The sequence below is a fragment of the Bubalus kerabau genome, chromosome 22, assembly GCF_029407905.1.
Source record: "Bubalus kerabau isolate K-KA32 ecotype Philippines breed swamp buffalo chromosome 22, PCC_UOA_SB_1v2, whole genome shotgun sequence".
Classification (NCBI taxonomy): domain Eukaryota; kingdom Metazoa; phylum Chordata; class Mammalia; order Artiodactyla; family Bovidae; genus Bubalus; species Bubalus kerabau.
The window spans coordinates 54,140,212-54,162,715 of NC_073645.1; the positions used below are offsets into that span (position 1 = coordinate 54,140,212).

At 46.2% G+C, this 22,504-nt stretch overlaps 2 protein-coding genes across 2 annotated transcripts; both read left to right on the plus strand.

The window, feature by feature from the left end:
* Positions 1 to 1,997: 1,997 nt before the first annotated feature.
* Positions 1,998 to 2,918, plus strand: LOC129636742 (olfactory receptor 13A1-like). The gene has a single exon (XM_055560345.1). It carries the CDS (start codon positions 1,998 to 2,000, stop codon positions 2,916 to 2,918), a length of 921 nt encoding a protein of 306 aa, XP_055416320.1.
* A 17,976-nt stretch (positions 2,919 to 20,894) lies between these two features.
* Positions 20,895 to 22,326, plus strand: LOC129636858 (olfactory receptor 13G1-like). Its single transcript, XM_055560616.1, has one exon. It carries the CDS (start codon positions 21,031 to 21,033, stop codon positions 21,967 to 21,969), a length of 939 nt encoding a protein of 312 aa, XP_055416591.1. The 5' UTR covers positions 20,895 to 21,030; the 3' UTR covers positions 21,970 to 22,326.
* The last annotated feature ends 178 nt before the right edge of the window (positions 22,327 to 22,504 follow it).

The following is a 22,504-nucleotide window of genomic DNA, read 5'->3' on the forward strand; positions in this document are numbered from 1 at the left end:
CCCGAGGGGACGGACTCTTGTTAACGGTCAACAGCAGACAAAGGAGTCACTGAACTGGGAGATGGGCTTCAGGCTATGTCTAGTCTTCCACCAGAGGAAGAGTTTCTTGTATTTTCCCATGAAAATGTAAGCGTCGTCTCTTTAGGACAGGAGCTGATCAGAGGCTCACCACTGACATTCATAGTGAGTCACTTTCTGTCCTTGTCTCTTCATGCCTTTGGGACCACCTTCCCTAGTTTTCCTTTTGATGTTTCTGCAAAAGACAATTTGTTTTTGTCCTGACCTATTTTATTGTGGAAAAAACGATGCCAAAATTGCTTTGCTTGTCTTTTACCAGCCCAGCCTGAACTGTAACGCTCCCAGGAACCTGCAGCTCATCTGCTTGTCTGTGACCTATCTTTGCCCCAGATCAGTAGGAGGAAGGAACCCAGCAGTGTGGCTAGGTTTCTAAACAGGTTGAACTCTTTAAGAGAAACCAGGCCCCGAGGCCCCTGACCCAGCTGGGGTTCCATGAATCAGAGGTGAAGTTTGGTGGGCAGCCAGCCAAAATAGGCGGACAGGCACCTGGGGTGCCAAAGGGGACCCAAGAGGCTCAGATGTGCAGCCAGAGGGGGCTTTGGGGGCTCATGCCTACAGATGGCAGGTGACTGCTAAGAATGGGTGTGTGTGGTGTGTGGCACTGGACAGGGCCAGCAGTGATCAGCAGCAGGAACCCGTCCTGCAACTCGGTGGCACCTCAGCTCTGCAGGGGTGGGGGCAGCGAGGGTGAGAGGGGTAGCTGGCGAGGCCGCCAGGGGGCCCAGTGCCTCCCTGCCCTGGAGCTTCACCACAGATTACAGCTGAGGACAGAGGTCTGCAAATCACATGTCTTTGCTTGTATTCCACCGGGGAATGACAAACCTTCCTGTGTTGTTGACACTTGTTTCCAGGTAGGGTTAAGGTTCAGCCCTCCTGACCCCCCAGGGCAGGTCATAACATCCTCCGGGGGTGCCCGGGGCTGGCACCAGGGAGGCAGGCACGGTGGCCTCCCTTCCCCTGAGCGCATTGATCTAACTGCTCATGGGCACAAGGAAGATGGTCACTTCAACTGAGCTGGACTCAGGGAGGTCCGGTGGTCCCAGAGGGCTGGCGGACATGTGTGCCAGGCTGTGGGGGAGGCCAGGGCGCTGGGTTAGCATGTAAGCTGGGCATCCTGTGGCCACGCTGACCTGTGTGTGTCCTTCCTTCCTGTGTCCCAGCCCCCAGCCCAGCCTGACCCTCATCCAGCTGGGGAGTGGGGGATGGAGTCAGAACCACGAGCCCCAGTGAGACAGGCTCCTCGGTCTCACTGAGTCTGCCCTACCTGAGGGTGCAGCCAGGAGGAGCCCAGGCAGGGCTGGGCAACTGTGGTTGCAACTAATGGGCTGTGGCCAGGTCCATTCACAGCTGACTCCAACAGCTGAGGGTGGCCTTCCCCAAAGAGCTGGAGCCTTTCTGCCCCCGGCTGCTCATTCCCCTCTGAGACCCTGTACTCCCCCGTGAGCACCCATTTTGCCACTGGCAAGGGTAAAACTTTCCTCCCCTCCCTGAGCCCTGACCCAGCGGACTAGGTTTTCCTTTTGGGAATCTTGAGTTCTGTGCCGGGCTCGATGGGGACTTCCCCACACAGTGGCGGGCCCAGCATGCAATAGAGAGCTTCCACGTCTCTGGATGCTGCAGGAAGTGTTCAAAACCAAGCAAGGAGGACTCAGACTTCCCTTTTGTGTGGTCCAGGGAGTGATGGAGGCTGTCGTGAGACAGGGTGTCTCTGGGGCTGATGGGGGCCACCAGGCTGTGGGCAGAGTGGAGTAACTTCCCTGAATGTCCCTGGGTGCTGGGACCTTGGCTGATATCTTAATTATGTGCTTCTTGCGGCAAAGCTGCCAACAGCAAACTTTTCTGCAGCACTGCCCCACCACCCCATGTCTCCCTGTGCCAGGCCGGCTGTGTCCCAGAGGCTGCAAGGGCTCGAACACCGCATGGACACACACAACCACTCATCTGTGGAGGCGTTTGCCCTGCAGAGTTTCTCAGAGGAGCCTGGGCTCCGGGGTCTCTTCCTGGTCTTGTTCCTCCTCCTTTTCCTGGGGGCTCTTGCAGGGAACACCCTCATTGTCACGGCCATCAGCCTGCACCCAGGCCTCCATACTCCAATGTACTTCTTTCTCACCAACCTGGCTGTTTTAGACATCGTCTGCACGTCTACAGTTCTCCCCAAATTGCTGGAGAACCTGGTGGTCAAGGGTGGCACCATCTCCTATCAGGGATGCATGACTCAACTCTTCTTCCTGACCTGGTTTCTGGGGGCCGAGCTGCTGCTGCTGACGGTCATGGCCTACGACCGCTACGTGGCCATCTGCCGCCCGCTGCACTACAGCTCGCGGATGGGCCGGCCTGTCTGCGTCCTGCTGGCCGGCAGCGTGTGGGCTGTCAGCGCGGTCAGCACGGCCGTGCACACAGGCCTGATGACAAGGCTGACATTCTGCGGCCCCAATCAGATCCAGCATTTTCTCTGTGAAGTCCCCACGCTGCTGCTGCTCTCCTGCAGCCCAACTACGCTGAACAACGTTATGATAGTCGTCGCGGACGTCTACTTCGGGGTGGTCAACTTCCTGCTCAGCATGGCGTCCTACGGCTGCATCATCGCCAGCATCCTGCGCATGCGCTCGGCCGCGGGCAAGCAGCGCGCCTTCTCCACCTGCTCCTCCCACCTCCTGGTGGTCACCTTGTACTACTCCACCGTCATCTACACCTACATCCTCCCGGGGTCCGGCTCCTCCTTGGAAAACGGCAAAGTTGTCGCCGTGCTGTACACAGCAGTCAGCCCCACCCTGAACCCTCTCATCTACTCACTGCGGAACAAGGATGTCAAGGTGGCGCTCAGAAAAGTGTTTTCCTGAATCCAGTAAAGAAGGGAAGTGGCTGATGCGGACTTTGCAAGCTAAGCAGCGAGTTTCAAAATAAGACGTTGAGAGTCTGATGTAAGAGGCAAAGAGCGAGAAGGTAGTTGATGTGATAGACTTACCTGTAATGGAGAAGGAAATGGCAACCCACTCCAGTCTTCTTGCCTGGAGAATCCCAGGGACAGAGGAGCCTGGAGGGCTACAGTCCATGGGGTCGCAAAGAGTCGGACACGACTGAGCGACAACACTTTACCTGTAATGTGCGATCCTGGGGGCGCTGCCGGCGTTCAGGAGGTCCTTAACTAAGCGTTCCAAAGCCCTAAGGGTGGATGCTATCAGGGCTTCAACGGGGAGGGGTTAAAGGGGTAATGGGAGAGACAGCGGGGGCGAGGAGGAAGGGCAGGAGGCAGGCAGAGTCCCTCAGCTCCCCCTCCAGCACCTTGCCGACTAGTTTTCCCAGCACCTGGCACCTGGTGGTGCGGCTGGCCCCTTCCCATTCCCGGGCCAGGGGTCATATGCGGGGGAGTTGCAAGAGTTAGACTCACCCAGTGTGCACACTGCCGGTACGTTCTGATGTGGGGTCCCCCAGGCCCCGATTCTCCAATCAGATACCCATTGGCGTGTGGGGAAAACACGAGGTGCAGAGCTCTTCCCCGTGTCTGGGAGCTCCTGGTCCTGGCACACAGGGACGGAGAGAGACAGCGGAATCCAGCCTTCCACCTAATGACCTGCAGAAGGAGGTGTGCTTTTATTTACTTTTTCTTCTCTCAGAAAAGGGGACATTTATCCTTAATAGTTGCAGGGTACCGAATGTGGAGCCGCAGTTAACTGCCTCCAGGGCTTCAACGGGGAGGGGTTAAAGGTTCAGTCCTGAGCCCCAGGCTGGCTGCTGTGAGTGCTTACCTGACACTTGGCCCTCAGAGGCATCCCTCCCTGGTAGACCTGGAGGTCCTCAAGGGCTTGCACAACAGGTGAAAGACCACCTTCGGCCCCAGCCAAGTGGATAATTTGATGCAAATACAAGAAAAAATGAGAGAAAGAAAAAAACCCTTTTCTTGTGATGAGAACTTGTGGGATCTACAATCTCAGCTGCTTTCTAATGAACCACACACTTGTGTTCCCTGTATGTTCATCCCAGGACTTGCTTATAACTGGAAGCTTGTGACTTTTGACCCCCTTCCTTCTCTCCCCCAGTCCCACCCCTGCCTTTGGTAACCTCAAATCTGATCTCTTTTTCTATGAGTTTGTAAGGGTTTTTAGATTCCACATTTAAGTGAGATCATACAGTATATATCTCTGTCTGACTTATTTCACTTAGCATAATGCCCTCAAAGTCCCTTCATGCTGTGCAAATGGTAGGATTTCCTTCTTCTTAAAGGAGGATTTTTCTTCTTTTTATGGTATATATGTGTTTGCATATGTGTGATATGTATATATATATATCTTTGACATAGTGATATAATTTCCTTTGGATATATACCCATAAGTGGGACACTGGATCTTATGATAATTCTATATTTAATTTTTTGAGGACCCTCCATACTGTTCCATAGTGATGGAACCAATTTACAGTCCCACCAGCAGTGAACCAAGATTCCCTTTTATCCACATCCCTGCCAGGATTTGTTATCTCTTTGTTTTTTTAATGTTATTAACCTGTTATTCTAACAGGTGTGGAGTGGTACCTTATTGTGGTTTTTATTTTCATTCCCTGGTGGTCAGTGATGTTGAGTATCTGTTCACATATCTCTTGTCCATTTGACTATCTTCTTTGGAAAAAAATGTCTATTCAGGTCCTTTGTTCATTTAATATGAATTCATTTATCATCTGGATTGCTTGTTCACTATTGAGTTGTATCAGTTCTTTACAAATTTTGGATATTAGCCTCTTATCAGATATATGATTTACAAATATTTTCTTCCACTCAGTAGGTTGCCTTTTCATGCTGATTGTTTCCTTTGTTGTGCAGAAACCTTTTAGTTTGATATAGTCCAGTGTGTGTATTTTTTATTTTGTTGCTTGTGCTTTACGTGTCATATCCAAAAAGACCATTGCCAAGACCCACGTCAAGGAATTTGTTTCCTATGTTTTCATCTCGGAATTTTATTGGCTCAGGTCTTTCAGGTCTTACATGTAAATCTTCAACACATTTTGAGTTAATTTTTTGAGTAGTGTAAGAAAGTTGTTCAATTTTATTGTTTTGCATGTGGTTTGGTAACATCATTTATAACTTTGCTACTAGGAATAGAGCTTTTATGAACACACACACACACACACACACACCTGTTTTTGTTTCTGGTGGCTCAGTGGTAAAGAATCCACCTGCCAAGCAGAAGACGTGGGTTCGACCCCTGGGTCAGGAAGATCCACTGGAGAAAGAAATGGCTACTCGCTCCAGTATTTTTGCCTGGGAAATCCCATGGACAGAGGAGCCTGGGAGGCTGAAGTCTGTGGGGTTGCAGAATTGGACATGACTGAGCCTTTGTTTCTTTTCAGTAAGTAATTATGACTGGAATTACTGGATCAAAGCTGTGTATTTTTTAGTCTCATAAGAAACTACCACTCTTTATTCCAAAGTGGTTGTACCATGTTTTACTCCCAGAGCAATGGATGAGAGTTCTGGTTGCTTCATACGTTTTAGTGCTGAACAGAATGACATGTAAACAACTGAAATCTAATTATGTCATTCTCCTGCTTAGAATATTGAGTAGCTTCCTCTTGCTCATGGGATGAAATAGGAATTTTTCTTTATTTCTACATGGATATGCTATTGCTGCTGCTAAGTCACTTCAGTCGTGTCTGATTCTGTGCGACCACATGGACGGCAGCCCACCAGGCTCCCCCCGTCCCTGGGATTCTCCAGGCAAGAACACTGGAGTGGGTTGCCATTTCCTTCTCCAATGCACGAAAGTAAAAAGTGAAAGTGAAGCTGCTCAGTCGTGTCTGACTCTTCGAGACCCCGTGTCCATGGGGCTTTCCAGGCAAGAGTACTGGAGTGGGTTGCCATTTCCTTCTCCAATGCACGAAAGTGAAAAGTGAAAGTGAAGTTGCTCAGTCGTGTCTGACTCTTCGAGACCCCGTGTCCATGGGGCTTTCCAGGAAGAGTACTGGAGTGGGTCGCCATTGCCTTCTCCCTACATGGATACAGTGTTAAAATATCCCCTTAACTTCTGCTTTAGCAGCATCCAACAGATTCTCATATGTCTTTTCATTTTCATTAAGTTCAGAATGTGATCTAACTTCCTGATTTCTTGAATGACTCATGTGTTGTTCAGAAATGCATCATTACGTTTCAAAGTATTTGAACATTTTCCAGGTGTATATCTATTATTGACTTCTAACTCAATTTCATTGTGGTCAGCACACATTATTTCTGTGACTTAAATCCTTTAACATTTGTTGAAACTTATTTTATGTTCTAGTATATGGTCTTTCATGGTAAGTGTTTTGATGTCCTCAAAAAGAACGTGTATTCTACCGTTACCGGGTAGAGTATTACATAGTATGAATGAAGTCAAGGTGGTCAAGGTGTTCAGGTTACTATATCCTTGTTGTTGTTCTGTGTACTTCTCCTATCAAGTACTGAGAGAGGAAGTTTGAAATCTCCCTCTATAATTGTGGCTTTGTCTATTTCCCCATGCAGTTCTATCAATTGTTACTTCATATATTTCAAAAGTCTGTAATTGGGTGCATAAAAATTTAAGGATCTTATGTCACATTAATTAATTGTTTCAAATTTTATTCTAACCTTTTACTATTACGTGACCTTCTTTATACCTGGCAATATTTTTTTGCTCTGAAATGAACACTGTCTGATATTAACATCATCACTCTAGTCTTCTTTTGACTGTCATTAACATAGACTATCTTTTCCTTTATCCTTTATCCTTTTATCCTTTATCCTTTTATTTATAATGTACTTGTGTCTTTATATTTAAAGTGCTTTTCTGAGTGGGCAGCATGCTTTTTATGCCAATCTAAAACTTTCTGCCTTTTAATTGGGATGTTTTGACCATTTACATATAATGTAACTATTTCACTTTCATATTTGAAAGATGTTTTTGCTAGGTATGGAATTTCTAGGATTTTTTCTTTAGTACTTTAAAGATGTTGAGCTGTTTTTTTTTTAAAAATAGGTTTGGTTTTAACAAGAAATTTACCATTATCTTTGTTCCTTTATACAGAACATATACTTGTGATTTGAAATTAACTTGAGTGATCATTTTTTAAATGTGTTCCTCTTGCAATAGGCTGTAATTTTACTAAAGGTAGCTGCTGCTGCTAAGTCACTTCAGTCGTGTCCGACTCTGTGTGACCCCATAGATGGCAGCCCACCAAGCTCCCCCATCCCTGGGATTCCCCAGGCAAGAGTACTGGAGTGGGGTGCCATTGCCTTCTCTGTACTAAAGGTAGAGGTCATGTTTTTTTCTCTTACTATTATATCTTAAATAGATACCATAGTCTCTGGTACTTAATAGAGGATCAATCACTGCTATTGATTGCATGAATACATTTGCTGTAATTAATGGTCTATACAATTTATTCAGACATTGGGCAGTGATAAAGTGTAGATCAAAAAAAGCTAAAGGCAAAGGAGGAAAGGAAAGATACATCCATCTGAATGCAGAGTTCCAAAGAATAGCAAGGAGAGATGAGAAAGCCTTCCTCAGCGATCAGTGCAAAGAAGTAGAGGACAACACAGAATGGAAAAGACTAGAGATCTCTTCAAGAACATCAGAGAGGCCAAGGGAACATTTCATGCAAAGATAGGCTCAATAAAGGACAGAGGTGGTATGGACCTAACAGAAGCAGAAGATATTAAGAAGAAGTGGCAAGAATACACAGAAGAACTATACAAAAAAGATCTTCATGACCCAGATAACCATGATGGTGTGATCACTCACCTAGAGCCAGACATCCTGGAATGCAAAGTCAAGTGGGCCTTAGGAGTCATCACTATGAACAAAGGTAGTGGAGGTGATGGAATTACAGTTGAGCTATTTCAAATCCTAAAAGATGATGCTGTGAAAGTGCTACACTCAACATGCCAGCAAATTTGGAAAACTCAGCAGTGGCTACAGGACTGGAAAAGGTCAGTGTTCATTCTAATTCCAAAGAAAGGCAATGCCAAAGAATGCTCAAACTACCGCACAATTATACTCATCTCACACGCTAGTAAAGTAATGCTCAAAATTCTCCAAGTCAGGCTTCAACAGTATGTGAACCATGAACTTTCAGATGTTCAATTTGGATTTAGAAAAGGCAGAGAAACCAGAGCTCATATTGCCAACATCCTTTGAATCATAGAAAAAGCAAGAGAGTTCCAGAAAAAAACCTACTTCTGTTTTATTGACTACGCCAAAGCCTTTGACTGTGTGGATCACAAGAAACTGGAAAATTCTTCAAGAGATGGGAATACCAGACCACCTTACCTGCCTCCTGAGAAATCTGTATGTCGGTCAAGAAGCAATAGTTAGAACTGGACATGGAACAACAGACTGGTTGCAAATCAGGAAAGGAGTACATCAGAGCTGTATATAGTCACCCTATTTATTTACCTTATAATATGACAAGTGCATCATGCAAAATGCTGGACTGGATGAAGTACAAGATGGAATCAAGGTTTCCGGGAGAAATGTCAATAACCTGAGATATGCAGATGGCACCACCCTTATGGCAGAAAGTGAAGAAGAACTAAAGAGCCTCTTGATGAAAGTGAAAGAGGAGAGTGAAAAAGTTGACTTAAAGCTCAACATTCGAAAACTAAGATCATGGCATCCGGTCCCATCCCTTCATGGCAAATAGATGGGGAAACAATGGAAACAGTGAGAGACTTTATTTTTTGAGCTCCAAAATAACTTCAGATGGTGACTGCAGCCATGAAATTAAAAGATGCTTGCTCCTTCAAAGAAAAGCTATGACAAACCTAGATAGCATATTAAAAAGCAGAGACATTACTTTGCTGACAAAGGTCCATCAATTCAAAGCTATGGTTTTTCTGTAGTCATGTACAGATGTGAGAGTTGGACTGTAAAGAAAGCTGAGTGCCAAAGAATTGATGCTTTTGAGCTTTGGTGTTGGAGAAGACTCTTGAGTGTCCCTTGGACTGCAAGGAGATCCAGCCAGTCCATCCTAAAGGAAATCAGTCTTGAATATTCATTGGAAGGACTGATGCTGAAGCTGAAGCGCCAATACTTTGGCCACCTGATGTGAAGAACTGACTCATTGGAAAAGACTCTGATGCCAGGAAGGATTGAAGGTGGGAGGAGAAGGGGACGAGAGAGGATGAGATGGTTAGATGGCATCACTGACTTAATGAACATGAGTTTGAGCAAGCTCTGGGAGTTGGTGATTGACAGGGAAGCCTGGTGTGCTGCAGTCCATGGGATCGCAAAGATTCGGACACGACTGACTGACTGAACTGAACTGAACTGAAAGTGTAGATCAAGAAAAAAAAAATCACACTATGAGTAAAGAAAATAGGTCCTAACAGGAGTTTGTGTGGTTTTCTTATTCTTAAGGTTCTAAGGAATTTTGGGGAGTATTTGGGATGACTAGGGACTTTGTGACCAGAACCCAGTGATTTGCTTATGTTTGTGAGATGCTGACCAGAAGGGACTGAGGAGGTTATGCCGGATTACTAAGAGCCCTGGCTGGATTGTGAAACAGACTCTGGAAGGTCATCTTCTTCCCTCTCCCATCTTAGTACTGTCAAAAATGCAAAAGAAATGCATACAATGACTTCCTTCAGGCAAAATGGATGAAGAATGTCCAACAAAAGGAGAGGGTTGTGGCCAAAGCCTTTAGAAAAAAATGATGAATTATTTGTTCAACTGTTGGAGAGGCAGTACGAACCCTTTATGAAGGTTCCAAAAAGTCGCGTGGCCAGGACACACTTTGTATATGTCTGACCCGGTGTTTATAGCCTGACTTCGTGGACTAGGGAAACACCACCCAATTCGGTGCCATCAGCAATGACGGTGCATTTAGGGGATCTGCGGCCCAAGAGCTCCATTGACATTCTGGAGTTTAATGTGTGCTCCTGGGGCTGTAATAGGAAAGAAGTGGGTGAGTTCTAAAATCCAGCTCTGCTCACTGACTGGTCAGATTTCCCTGGTGAATCTGACTGGAAGTAGAGCCATGAAGAGGGACTCAGGTTGGTATGCAGTCATGGTCATCTCTGCCCGCCCACTGTCATCTTTCGCCCACTTTGAGGATTCTATGGGATGTTGAAAGATCTTGAAATCTGCGTACAAGTTTAGCCCAGTCATTGCTGGACCCCGGGAAGAGTGGGGAAGAGGGAGGCATGACCTGGAGTGTAAAGAATGAGGTTAGAGATCAGCAAATTGTTGCCCAGCACTCTTTTGCCCTTCTCCAGGTCTTCATCCGAAATACAGACACTGTAATTGCTTCTCACCACACTCTGAATAAAAGTCAGACTCCCTGAATCTCCAGGGTCCCATGTGCTTCAGCTGCACCCTCCTCTAATCTCGCCACCCACTGTCCCCTCACCATGGGCCCCATTGCCTCAGCCTGCTCTTTGTGTTAAACACATTCCCGTTCCCTACTGACCTACCTCCTCACCTGGCTTCAGGTCTCAGATGAACTGTAACCCACAGTGTCCTTCTTTGTCTTCTAACCTGGAAGTCCTCCTCCAGCTATTCACACTATATCAATTTATTTTTTGAAATTATATTATTTATTTATATGTATATTTTACTAGAACATAAGTTCTATGGGTAATGGATTTTATCTGTTAAGTTTTTTATTTCTAATAAATTTTTTATTTCTAATGTCAGTTGAATGCAAGACTGTCTTACTTGCTAGAATGCAGATTGTATGTTTGTGAAGTCTGCATCTCCTTCATTCAAGCTGAGTATAACACTGAATGCCTGACACATAGTAGGTATTCAGTAAATATTTCTTGAGTGAATGGTATGTCCATGTTCTTCTGGAGAACTGTGATGCTGGACTTCAGACTGGAACTGAGATATTGTAAAGTTTAGAATTGGGCCACACAACTGTGTGTTGTTCAGGACCCCAGTGGCAATCCTGCCTATAACTAATGGCACTGAGATGGGAATACCAGACCACCTGACCTGCCTCCTGAGAAATCTGTATGCAGGTCAAGAAACAACAGCTAGAACTGGACATGAAACAGCAGACTGGTTCCAAATTGGAAAAGGAGTATGTCAAGGTTGTGTATTGTCACCCCGCTTATTTAACTTATATGCAGAGTAAATCATGAGAAAAGCTGGACTGGAAGAAACACAAGCTGGAACCAAGATTGCTGGGAAAAATATCAATAACCTCAGATACATAGATGACACCACCCTTATGGCAAAAAGCAAAGAAGAACTAAAGAGCCTCTTGATGAAAGTGAAAGAGGAGGGTGAAAAACTTGGCTTAAAACTCAACATTCAGAAAACAAAGATCATGGCATCCAGTCCCATTACTTCATGGCAAATAGATGGGGAAACAGTGGAAACAGTGACAGACTTTATTTTGGGGGCTCCAAAATCACTTCAGATGGTGACTGTAGCCATGAAATTAAAAGATGCTTGCTCCTTGGAAGAAAAGTTATGACCAACCTAGACAGCTCATTAAAAAGCAAAAACATTACTTTGCCAACAAAGGTCTGCATAGTCAAAGCTATGGTTTTTCCAACAGTCATGTATGGATGTGAGAGTTGGACTATAAAGAAAGCTGAGTGCCAAAGAATTGATGCTTTTGAACTTTGGTGTTGGAGAAGACTCTTGAGAGTCCCTTGGATTGCAAGGAGATCCAGCCAGTCCATCCTAAAGGAAATCAGTCCTGAATACCTTCTTTGGAAGGACTGATGCTGAAGCTGAAGCTCCAATACTTTGGCCACCTGATGCGAAGAACTGACTCATTGGAAAAGACTTTGATGCTGGGAAGGATTGAAGGCGGGAGGAGAAGGGGATGACAGAGGATGAGATGGTTGGATGGCATCACTTACTCAATGGACATGAGTTTGAGTAAACTCCAGGAGAGTTGGTGATGGACAGGGAGGCCTGGCATGCTGCAGTCCATGGGGTTGCAAAGAGTCGGACACAACTGAGTGACTGAACTGAAGTGAACTGAAGAAGTCTAAGGAGCAAAGTGCACAGTACAAAATCCTGAACCACATATTCAGGTGTTTCTCCCCCAGCCCTTTGAAAGGAGACCCGTCCTTGAAGTCTTCATACACGGAGGGGAGACTGTGGCATGAGAACGGTGGAGATGATGATGATTCTCTGAAAGCAGGACTGAAAATCACCTGCATCACATTACATGGAGCTCCCAGGAGCATCAAATAGGGCGCTTGTGAAAGTCTTTGGAAGAGCTGAACCCATCTGGATCTTTGGTAAGCTGGTGCTGCTCCCCTTGCAGTGGTACAAGGTGGCCCCAAGGCACACTATCCGGAAGTCCATCATTGCCCATAACACACACTTCCCATTGGTGTTATTGTTTACCTGAAGTATAAGTAGCTTCTCAACCCAAACACCTATTGTCAGCCATTAGCAGCCATTGGCTGACTGCCTTGGGTGGGCTTCCTAGACCAGACCCAGAGGCAGCAGTTTGTGCAAGAGGTTTATTAAGCAGATTCTCCAGGGAAACCATGTAGGGAAGGAGAAGAAGAGAAGCATGAATGCGACTGATTTCAGGTGAAGTTTCAGCTGATCCCACAGGGAGCTCTGGAGCATAAAACTGGCAAAAGTAAGGGCAGTGGGATTTCATCCTGCCGCTCTGACCGGTCACTGTTCATTTGTGGTGGGGCTGGAAGGTAAATATGCAAGACACACTGTTCTCATATGCAGTGATGTGGCATCAGGAGCTGAAGTGTAGTCTTCAGAGGGAAGTGGAAGTCCAGCTAGGAGGGAAGCATTCAGGAGCCAGGCACACAGAGAGGACAAGGCAGAGCTGCAGCTGTGTCTACGCATCCCCGCTTCACACCTGCCGTGTGTGTGTGTGTGAACCCTTAGGAAGGGCACGGATGTGGCTAGGCCTTCACTGCATCCCTGGGGCTAAGCTGGGGTTCGGTGCCAGACTCTGATCTACAAATTTCTGAGTGCATGGATGTTTGGACCCCCTGCTGGAATAAAATTTGTTATGAGTCAAGGGGATCTGGCTTGGATGATTATGAGGACTGAGGAATCAAAGATAATACAGAGCAAACATGGGGGTGGGAAGTGGTGAGGGGAGAGGCTGCAGGCTTCCTCCTGAGGGATGTGGAAGAACTAAAAAACCTGGGTCCACACAGGGAGAAGTGAGCGTCTGTGCCCCTGAGGCAAACCCTTTAGTCTTGGTATGTCTGTAGGTCCTGACATGGTCTTGTAGCTTGGCTGGACTCCTCCCAGCTGTGAGTGTGCTCCAACTTGCCCAGTGACCCACGTGGAGCCATGCCCGTTTGTGCTCCCAGAGGCAGGTCTGTGGATTTCAGTCCCACTGTGGATCCTGAAGCAGCCCTAGGACCTGGCTCCACTCAGGCTGCAGTAGACAGAGTCCTGACTCCACAGGAACCTGGCAGAAGACACCCTTCTTTGTGCCTCGAGCCCACCTCAAACCCAGTCTTGGCTGTGCTTCCTGCAAGCAGCTCTGTGACTCAGCACGACCTCCTCTCAGCTGCATCTGGGGGAATCTTGCCTGCCCAAGTGACCTGCTGAAGTCACACACATCTGTGAATCTGATAGCACTGTTTGCAGACTGTCTGCAGACCCTGAACAGATCTTTGTCTAGTGTTAGCTCTACTGAACAAGATCCTAGAGACAGTGCCATCAACTCAAAGACCAGACAGAATTCACACCCACCTAGGAGAGAGGCCCTGTTAATGGGACTTCCAACTGCAAACCCTACTGTGGACTCACTAGTAAACATCTGGGCTCCAACCCACTCAGCTGAGTTCCCACAAACAGTACCATGAGGTGTTTGCTCCTTTGAATGCATGGAGAGCAATTCAAGGCTAAACAGAACATGAATAATAGACCAAACACGACACCACAAAAGGAAGATAATAAAAATTCAGAAACTGACCCCAAATAAATGGGAATTTTCAATAATGAAACCCTAAAACATTTCCTCAAAGATCAAGAACAAAACAAGGATGTCCCCTCTCACCACTTGTATTCGACATAGTTTTGGAAGTCCTAGCCTTGGCAATCAGAGAATAAAAAAATAAAAGGAATAATAATAAAAAAAATAAAAAAATAAAAGGAATACAAATTGGAAAGGAAGAAGTAAAAACTGTCACTGTTTGTAGATTATGTGATACTATAGATAGAAAATCCCAAAGATGCTGCCAGAAAACTACTAGAGCTTATAAATGAATTTGATCAGGTTGCAGGATACAAAATTAATTCACACAAATCTCTTGCATTCCTATGACACTAACATAAAAAGAACAGAAAGAGAAATTAAGGAAACAATTCCATTTACCATCACATCAAAATGTATAAAGTACCTAGGAATAAACCTACCCAAGGAGGTAAAAGACCTGTACTCAGAAAACTATAAGATACTGATGAAAGAAATCAACAATGACAGAAATAGTTCTTGGTTTGGAAAAATCAGTATTACCAAAATGATTATACTACCCAAAGCAAGTAACAGATTCAATGCAATTACCATTGAATTACTAATGGTAATCTTTCACAGAATTAGATCACAAAATTTTTACAATTTGTATGCAAATACAGAAGATCCTGAATGGTCAAAGCAATCTTGAGAAAGAAAGATGGAGCTGGAAGAATCAGACTCCTTTACTTCAGACTATACTAAAAAGCTACAGTCATCAAAACAGCATGGTGCTGGCACAAAACAGAGCTAAATGCCAGTGGAACAGGAGAGAATGTCCAGAGATAAACCCACACACCTATGGTCAACTAATCTACAACAAAGGAAGCAAGAATATACAATGGAGAAAAGACAGCCTCTTCAATAAATGGTGCTAGGAAAACAGGACAGCTACAGTAAGAGAATGAAATCAGAACACTCCCTAACACCACGCACAGAAATAAACTCAAAGTGGATGAAAGACACAAATCTAAGGCCAGAAACTATATAGCTCTTGGAGGAAAACAGGCAGAACACTCTCTGACACAAAAATCTTTTTTTGATCCACCTCCTAGAGTAATGAAAATAAAAACAAAAATACCCAAATGGAACCTAGTTAAACTTAAAAGCTTTTGCACAGCACAGGAAACAGTAAACAAGATGAAGAGAGAACCCTCAGATCAGTCAGTCATAGGAAGTACTATGATAGTCATATGGAAATACTGTAAACAATTATACCCCCCCCCCCCCCAATTGGATCACATAGAGGAAATGAATAAATTTCTATAAACTAATTACCTATCAAGATTGATCAGAAATACATAATCTGAACAAAACTAGTGAGTAAGGAGATTAATGCAGTAATAATTAATAATAATAGTAGAAAAACCTCCTAACAAAGAAAAGCCCAGGACCAAATGATTTCATGAGTGAATTCTACAAAATATTTAAGGATCAACACCAGTCCTTTTGAAAGTTTGCTGCTGGGAGCCATGAACACCACCAGGATTCGTGGCCTCTGGATCTGGGGCCAGAGATGAGGCTTGATCAGAGATTTGTGTAGCAAAGTTTTATTAAAGTATAAAAAGAGGTAGAGAAAGCATCTGATACAGACATCAGAAAGGGACAGAAAGAGTTCCCTCTTGCTAGTTCTTAGCAAGGCACTTTATGTATGTTAGATGGCTGCTAATCAAATAAGGGAAACACCTCAAGGCTGAGGGAGTTTCACCAGGCCCTCTCCCACAACACACATTTTTGAGATAGGATGGCACAAGGGGTGTCATCTCTGGCTGTAAAACAATTGACATGAATACTGGTTTGTTGAGCCATTATCAGCCTAAGGTTTGAGAAAAGAATGTCTGCAACTTGCAGTTTATTTCCTCCTGTCCTTTGGGGACCTCTGGCCTTCCTACCTGTTAACCCTCTCACTTTCAAACTCTAATAAAAATATGAAGAGAAGGAAACACTTGTAAACTCATTTTACCAGGCCAGCACTACTCTATTACCAAAGTCAGACAAGGACATCATGAGAAAAGAATTCCAGGCAAATATCCTTGATGAACATAGATGCAAAAGTCTTAGCAAAATGTTAGTAAACCAGCTCAACAGCACATTAAGAGGTATGATCAGTGGTTTATCCCTGTGATGCAAGGATAGTTCAACATATGTGAATCAATCAATATGATTCACCACATTGATAGAATAAAGGATAAAAACCATATGATCATCTCAATAGATGTTGAGAAAATGTTTGACAAAATAAAACATCCTTCAGGATAAAACCTGTCAAGCATCAGGTATAGAAAGAAGGTAGCTGAGCACAATGAGGGCTGTATATGACGGTCCCACAGCTAACATCCCTAATGGTAAACGAAAAGCTTTCCTCTAGAGGAGGGATAAGACAAGGATGCCCACTCTCACCACTGTTATTCACCACAGTAGTGGAAGTCCTAGGCAGGGCAGAGGCAACAAAAAGAAGTATCCAAATCGGAAAGGAAAAAGAAAAACTATCTGTATTTGCAGATGGCATGAGCGTACACATAGAAAATACTAAATAGTCCATCAAACAGTTACAAACGTCATCCCGCCATTTGTGACAACGTGGGTGAACCTGGAGGACACCACGCCCGGTGAGATATGGTGGATAAATGACAAACGCTGCACAGTGCTGCTTGTACCGTGGAACCTGGCAAACTGACCAGTGCAAACACGGTAGACAGGCGCTGGCGCGGAGCCTGGGGGTGTGGAAAAGGGACGCGGGGACCAAACAGTACGAACTCTCACTAGGAGACAACGAGTTCTCAGGATGGAACACACGCATGGAGTCGAGGGTTCACAATGCCACGCTGTGCACTTGATAGTCACTAAGAGAGTAAATGTTAAGCATTCTTAAAAACAGTGTTGTGAGGTTGTGAATGTGTTATTTAACTTTACTGTGGCAATCATTTCACAGTTTACACATATCAAATCATGTACACCCTGAAAAACCCATGTTGCACAAAGTATGTACTTTTACTTATCAATCACACATAAGTAAAGGTAGTCCTCAGCAGCGGCCACAAGACTGGAAACGGTCAGCTTCCATTCTAATGCCAGAGAATGTTCACACTACCACATAATGGCAGTCATTTTACATGCTAGCAAAATAGTGCTCAAAATCCTCAAAGCTAGGCTTCAACAGTATGTGAACTGACAACTTCCAGAATACAAGCTGGTTTTATAAAACGCATAGGAACCAGAGATCAAATAGCCAACATCCACTGGATCATAGAAAAAGCAAGAGAATTCCAGAAAAAGATCTACTTCTTCATTGACTATGTTAAAACCTCTGACTATGTGGATCACAACAAACTGTGGGAAATTCTTAAAGAGATGGGAATACCAAACCACCTTACCTGCCTCCTGAGAAATCTATATGCAGGTCAAGAAGCAACAGTTAGAACTGAACATGGAACAATGAACTCGTTCAAAATTGGGAAAGGAGTACGTCAAGGCTGTATGTTGTCACCCTGCTTATTTAACTTATATGCAGAGTATGTCATGCAAAGTGCTAGGCTGGATGAAGCACAAGCTGGAATCAAGATTGCCAGGAGAAATATCAATAACTTCAGATATGCAGATGACACCACCCTTATGGTAGAAAGCAAAGAGGAACTAAAGAGCCTCTTGAAGAAGGTGAAAGAGGAGAGTGAAAAAGTTGGCTTAAAGCGCAGCATTCAAAAAACAAAAATCATGGCACCTGGTCCCATCCCTTCATGGAAAGTAGATGGGGGAAATAATGGAAACTGAAGGACTTTATTTTCTTGGACTCCAAAATCACTGCAGATGATGACTACAGCCATGAAATTAAAAGATGCTTGCTCCTTGGAAGAAAAGCTATGACAAACCTAGACAGCAAATTAAGGCCAGAGACATCACTTTGCCAACAAAGGTCTGTCTAGTCAAGCTATGGTTTTTCCAGTAGTCATGTACAGATGTAAGAGTTGGACCATAAAGAAAGCTGAGCACTGAAGAATTGATGCTTTTGAACTGTGGTACTGGAGAAGACTTTTGAGAGTCTCTCGGACTGCAGAAGGACCCAAACAGTCCATCCTAAAGGAAATCAACTCCAAATATCATCGGAAGGACTGATGCTGAAGCTGAAGCTCAAGTACTTTGGCCACCTGATGTGAAGAACTGACTCATTTGAAAAGACCCTGGTGCTGGGAAAGATTGAAGGCGGGAGGAGAAGGGGCCAACAGAGGATGAGATGGTTGGATGGCATCACTGACTCAATGGAGTTTGAGCAAGCTCCGGGAGATGGTGATAGACAGGGAAGCCTGGCATGGTGCAGTCAATGGGGTCACAAAGAGGCAGACACGGCTGAGTGACTGAACAACAATGGTAGCATACTGACTCTCTACAACCACCCTACGTTAGAAGCTGACCCCTTTTCTGAAAACACAGGATGGAGAATGAAGACATAAAACCCCTGTGCTGAGTCAGGGTGAGTGAGTGTATCCTTGATTAGATCAAAACTAGAAATTGAAGCTATCCAGGCAAGATCAGCAGGATGGGTCTCAGAAGACCTGCTGAGCAGTCACCAGTGATTCCATATTTAATGTCCTCGGGGACTGATGTCCCCAGCTGTAAAATTAATATAATGCATGAGCAGGGAAGCCTGCAGCCATGGGTTACTCTAGCCAAGGTGTGTAGTTTGCCCAGGGCAGGGCATCTTCCATTTCCCCCTCATGTCAAGTAATTGTTAAGAGGAGTTGTAGCCATGACTGGGGGGAATCTGCACTTGCTGGTGGTGTGAGGAAGGCAGCAGCGAAAGAGCAGACACTGAGGGCAAGGTCGCCAGTGGCACATGGCCACTGGCACTCGAAGACGCTGAAATCCGGAGACGACCAGTAAGAGCCCCGGGCCAGTGACCAACTGATAGGGGTTAGCCGTGACTCCTTTGTGCTTCTTTCTTGGGATGGGAGGTCAGTGTCAGCAGAAACGATGGGCCAGACTGTTGACTGACTGGGTGCCACCACAGCCTCATTGTCTGCTGTGTCAGCTCTGTACCTCCTGCAGCTGTTCATGCTGCTGCTGCTAGTCAACCGTCCCTGCATGGACACTTCTGAGTGCCAGTCCATGTTCCAGTAGCTTCCAAGGATGACCTCAGTTCTTACTTGGTGGTGATTAGATCTGTCCCCAAGGTGCTGGTCAGCTTCTCCAGAGAGTCCTGAATCCATGGTAGGTTTCGCCTAGTGAAGGAGAGCAGGTTCTGTGCTAATTGGCCCCTCAGGGCCCTTGAGCATGAACTGTGAGTCCTGTTTCTGCCAACCTTAGACAATATAGGGCTTCTCTAGCCCTGGTCACAAGTTTCTGATGGACTCTACTCTTTATACCAGGTGGATCCACTTTGTTTTTTTCCTTTTAATCATTTCTATCTCCTAATGATTCCTGAGAAATTTTCAGTTTTTTTCTTAGGATGGAGAAGGAAGTTTCTTGAGAGAATACCAAGAATACCAGAAAGACATTTTCCATCTTTCGTAAGCACGCACTATAATTGAATGTGTACTGTACGCATCATATGTCATATAGGTGAAAAGCGATGTTCTGATTTGGGTGGATGATTATATTTTCCTGTGACTAAGAGTCGTCAGACCACTTTGGCTATCATATTTGAGAAAGTTCAGTAAAAAGGAGAATTAATAATGTGTAAAAAATATGGTCTAAAATCTCTCTCTCTCTTCCTGTCTTTGTCTTTTTTTCTTTCCTTTCATATAAGAGACTGTTGGTTGAAAACTGTCACCATTTTCCACACCAGTAAACACACTCCAGTTGGTGGTCTGGGTGTCATTCTCGGGCCGCTCCTCACAGGGATCTGTCTCTGTAGAATTTAGTGCAAGCCCTAAGCTCCCAGACATTGACTCTAAAGCAGCTGGGCACAGGGAGCCCAGGTCCAAGCCAACACCGTAAAGTAGTTTGTTGGTCACCAGCTTCATGCAGACAATCTTCCTTCTTAATTAAAGTGCTATGATCTAAGTGGTGAAATACTTTCAAGGAGCACTAGTTTGAAATCAGCACAGCCCACATGCAATCTTGGTTTTCAGAGAGCCAGGACATCTGCACTTGCATCTCCATTTGGAAGCTGGCATGCATGGGCCTGAGTGCCCACTATTTCAGGATTATCTGGGGAGACTTTTTGATGCAGGTGAAGCATTTTGGTGGTGATTTGTCTCTGATTTGGTAGGGGGGCGGGGCTCCCTGTTGTGGGCTGTTCAGGGGCTGGCAGCAGAGAATCTGGAGTTGAATCAGGGTCCAGGCCCATCCGGACCCCTGGCTTTCCAGTGACCACTCGCAAGTCACTGGACAGTGGTGTGAAGACCCGTGGTTGACCTCCATCAGTACTGACTGGACGTAGCGAGTCCAGGAGGAGAACAGGGATTTGGGAAAGAGGTTCTTTCCAATAGCAGGTTATTTTTCTCGCTGTTCCTCCTCTGTTCCCAGACACGGTCTGAGCGTATGAGTGGCTGTAAATACAGATTTTCAAATAGGAGACAGAGGTCAGAACGCCCCTCCCCAGGGTTCCCCTGGAAGCCCACCCCAACCCCACCCCACATGTGCTCCATGAGGGCTGCTGCTGCTGCTACTGCTAAGTCGCTTCAGTCGTGTCCGACTCTGTGCAACCCCATAGACGGCAGCCTACCAGGCCCTGCCGTCCCTGGGATTCTCTAGGCAAGAACACTGGAGTGGGTTGCATTTCAGGGAAGCACAATCCTGGCACACTACCAGGAGTCAGAGTCTGGGGATTTCTGTGAGTGGCCATCTCAGTCCTGCGCTGGCAGAGAGGGGTGGGGATTTGAGCTTCTCCACACCTCAGGGGCAGTCACTCTCACTGAAAGTTCCCAGGGGTCCACAATTATCAGAAGCACAAAGCTCCATTTTTATTACCAAAATAAGTTATAAAATCCTCTTTCTAAGTGGGTCGTGCACAGGATTGTAAGAGGGAACACTCAGAACAAGTTCAAACACTTTCTCTACAGCCTGAGTCAGAGCAGCGCCCACGGTCTCAGAGGGACCATGCTGGCACCCTCCAGGGCTGTGATGAACCAGACGCTAGTCACCGAGTTCTTCATTCTGGGGTTCTCAGAAACACCTGGGCTGCGAACGCTGCTCTTTTTCGCCTTCCTGCTTCTGTACACAGTGGCCCTCTCTGGAAACCTGCTCATTGTGGTGGTCATCAGCTCCAGTTCAGCCCTGCACACCCCCATGTACTTCTTCCTGGTCAACCTGGCCGTGGTGGACATTCTCTGCACGTCCACGATCCTACCTGAGCTTCTGGTGGGCATGGTGGCCAGCAAGACCATCTCCTATGGGGGCTGCATGGCCCAGCTCTTCTTCTTCACGTGGTCCATGGGGGCCGAGCTGCTGCTCTTCTCGGCCATGGCCTATGACTGCTACGTGGCCATCTGCCGGCCCCTGCACTACGGCGCCCTCATGGGCCCCCGGGTGTGCGCGCTCTTGGCGGGGGTGGTGTGGACAGTCAGCCTGATCAACACCAGCGTGAACACGAGTCTCTTGCTTCGCCTGCCCTTCTGCCGCTCCAACGTGGTGGAGCACTTCTTCTGTGAGATCCCCCCTCTGCTGAAGCTCTCCTGTGCCCCGACCCAGCTGAATGAAACCATGGCCTTCACGGCAGACATCTTCCTGGCCGTGGGGAACTTCTCGGTGATCACGCTGTCCTACGGCTGCATCATCGGCAGCATCCTGCGCATGCGCTCGGCGGTGGGCAAGCGGCGCGCCTTCTCCACCTGCTCCTCCCACCTCCTGGTGGTCACCTTGTACTATTCCACCGTCATCTACACTTACATCCGCCCCGCGTCCAGCTACTCGCTGGACAAGGACAAGCTGGTGTCGGTGATCTACACTTCCGTGGCCCCCTCTCTGAACCCCCTCATCTACTCACTGAGAAACATGGAGGTCAAGGCGGCGCTCAGGAGGCTTCTGTCCTGCTGCTGAGGTCACGCCCAGCAAGGTCCTCTTGCCTGGAGGGCGGGGCCCAGTGTGGCTTTCCCTAAACTGGGGCATGATTTTTGTCTGGAAGCCCCATCCTGCCTCCTAAGGTCTCACCCTACTGTACTGTATAGTGAGACCATGGGACCATCTCTAGGCATCTCTCCTCCGCTTTCAGGAAGCCCCTTATCCCCCCAGACTCACCCTGTCCTTCCCTGGTGGATCCTGGGATGACCAATGACAGCTTTATGACCCAATAAGCACGTAGTAGATCACCAGCTGCACCAGGCCCTTTCTTCAGCCCTTCTAGCAGCTTCTTCCCAAGATGCCCACATCTTTGTTTTCCAACAAGCCTGGACTTTGCTGCAGCCCTCCTTTTTTGGGCTTCTGCATTCACAATGGGTGGCCTTTGCCTTAGTCACAGGAGGATTTGAGCAGGGATGAGAGGGATTAAGGTAGGATATGTTAATCTATTCTACTTTAGGATAGGATTTCCAGTGCGGGGGTGGGAGGCGGGGTGGGGGTGGGGTGGGGCGGATTT

What these genes read in the sequence shown, in the direction of transcription:
- LOC129636742 (XM_055560345.1), top strand. Translation starts at nt 1,998, where the DNA reads ATGGACACACACAACCACTCATCTGTGGAGGCGTTTGCCCTGCAGAGT.
- LOC129636858 (XM_055560616.1), top strand. Translation starts at nt 21,031, where the DNA reads ATGCTGGCACCCTCCAGGGCTGTGATGAACCAGACGCTAGTCACCGAG.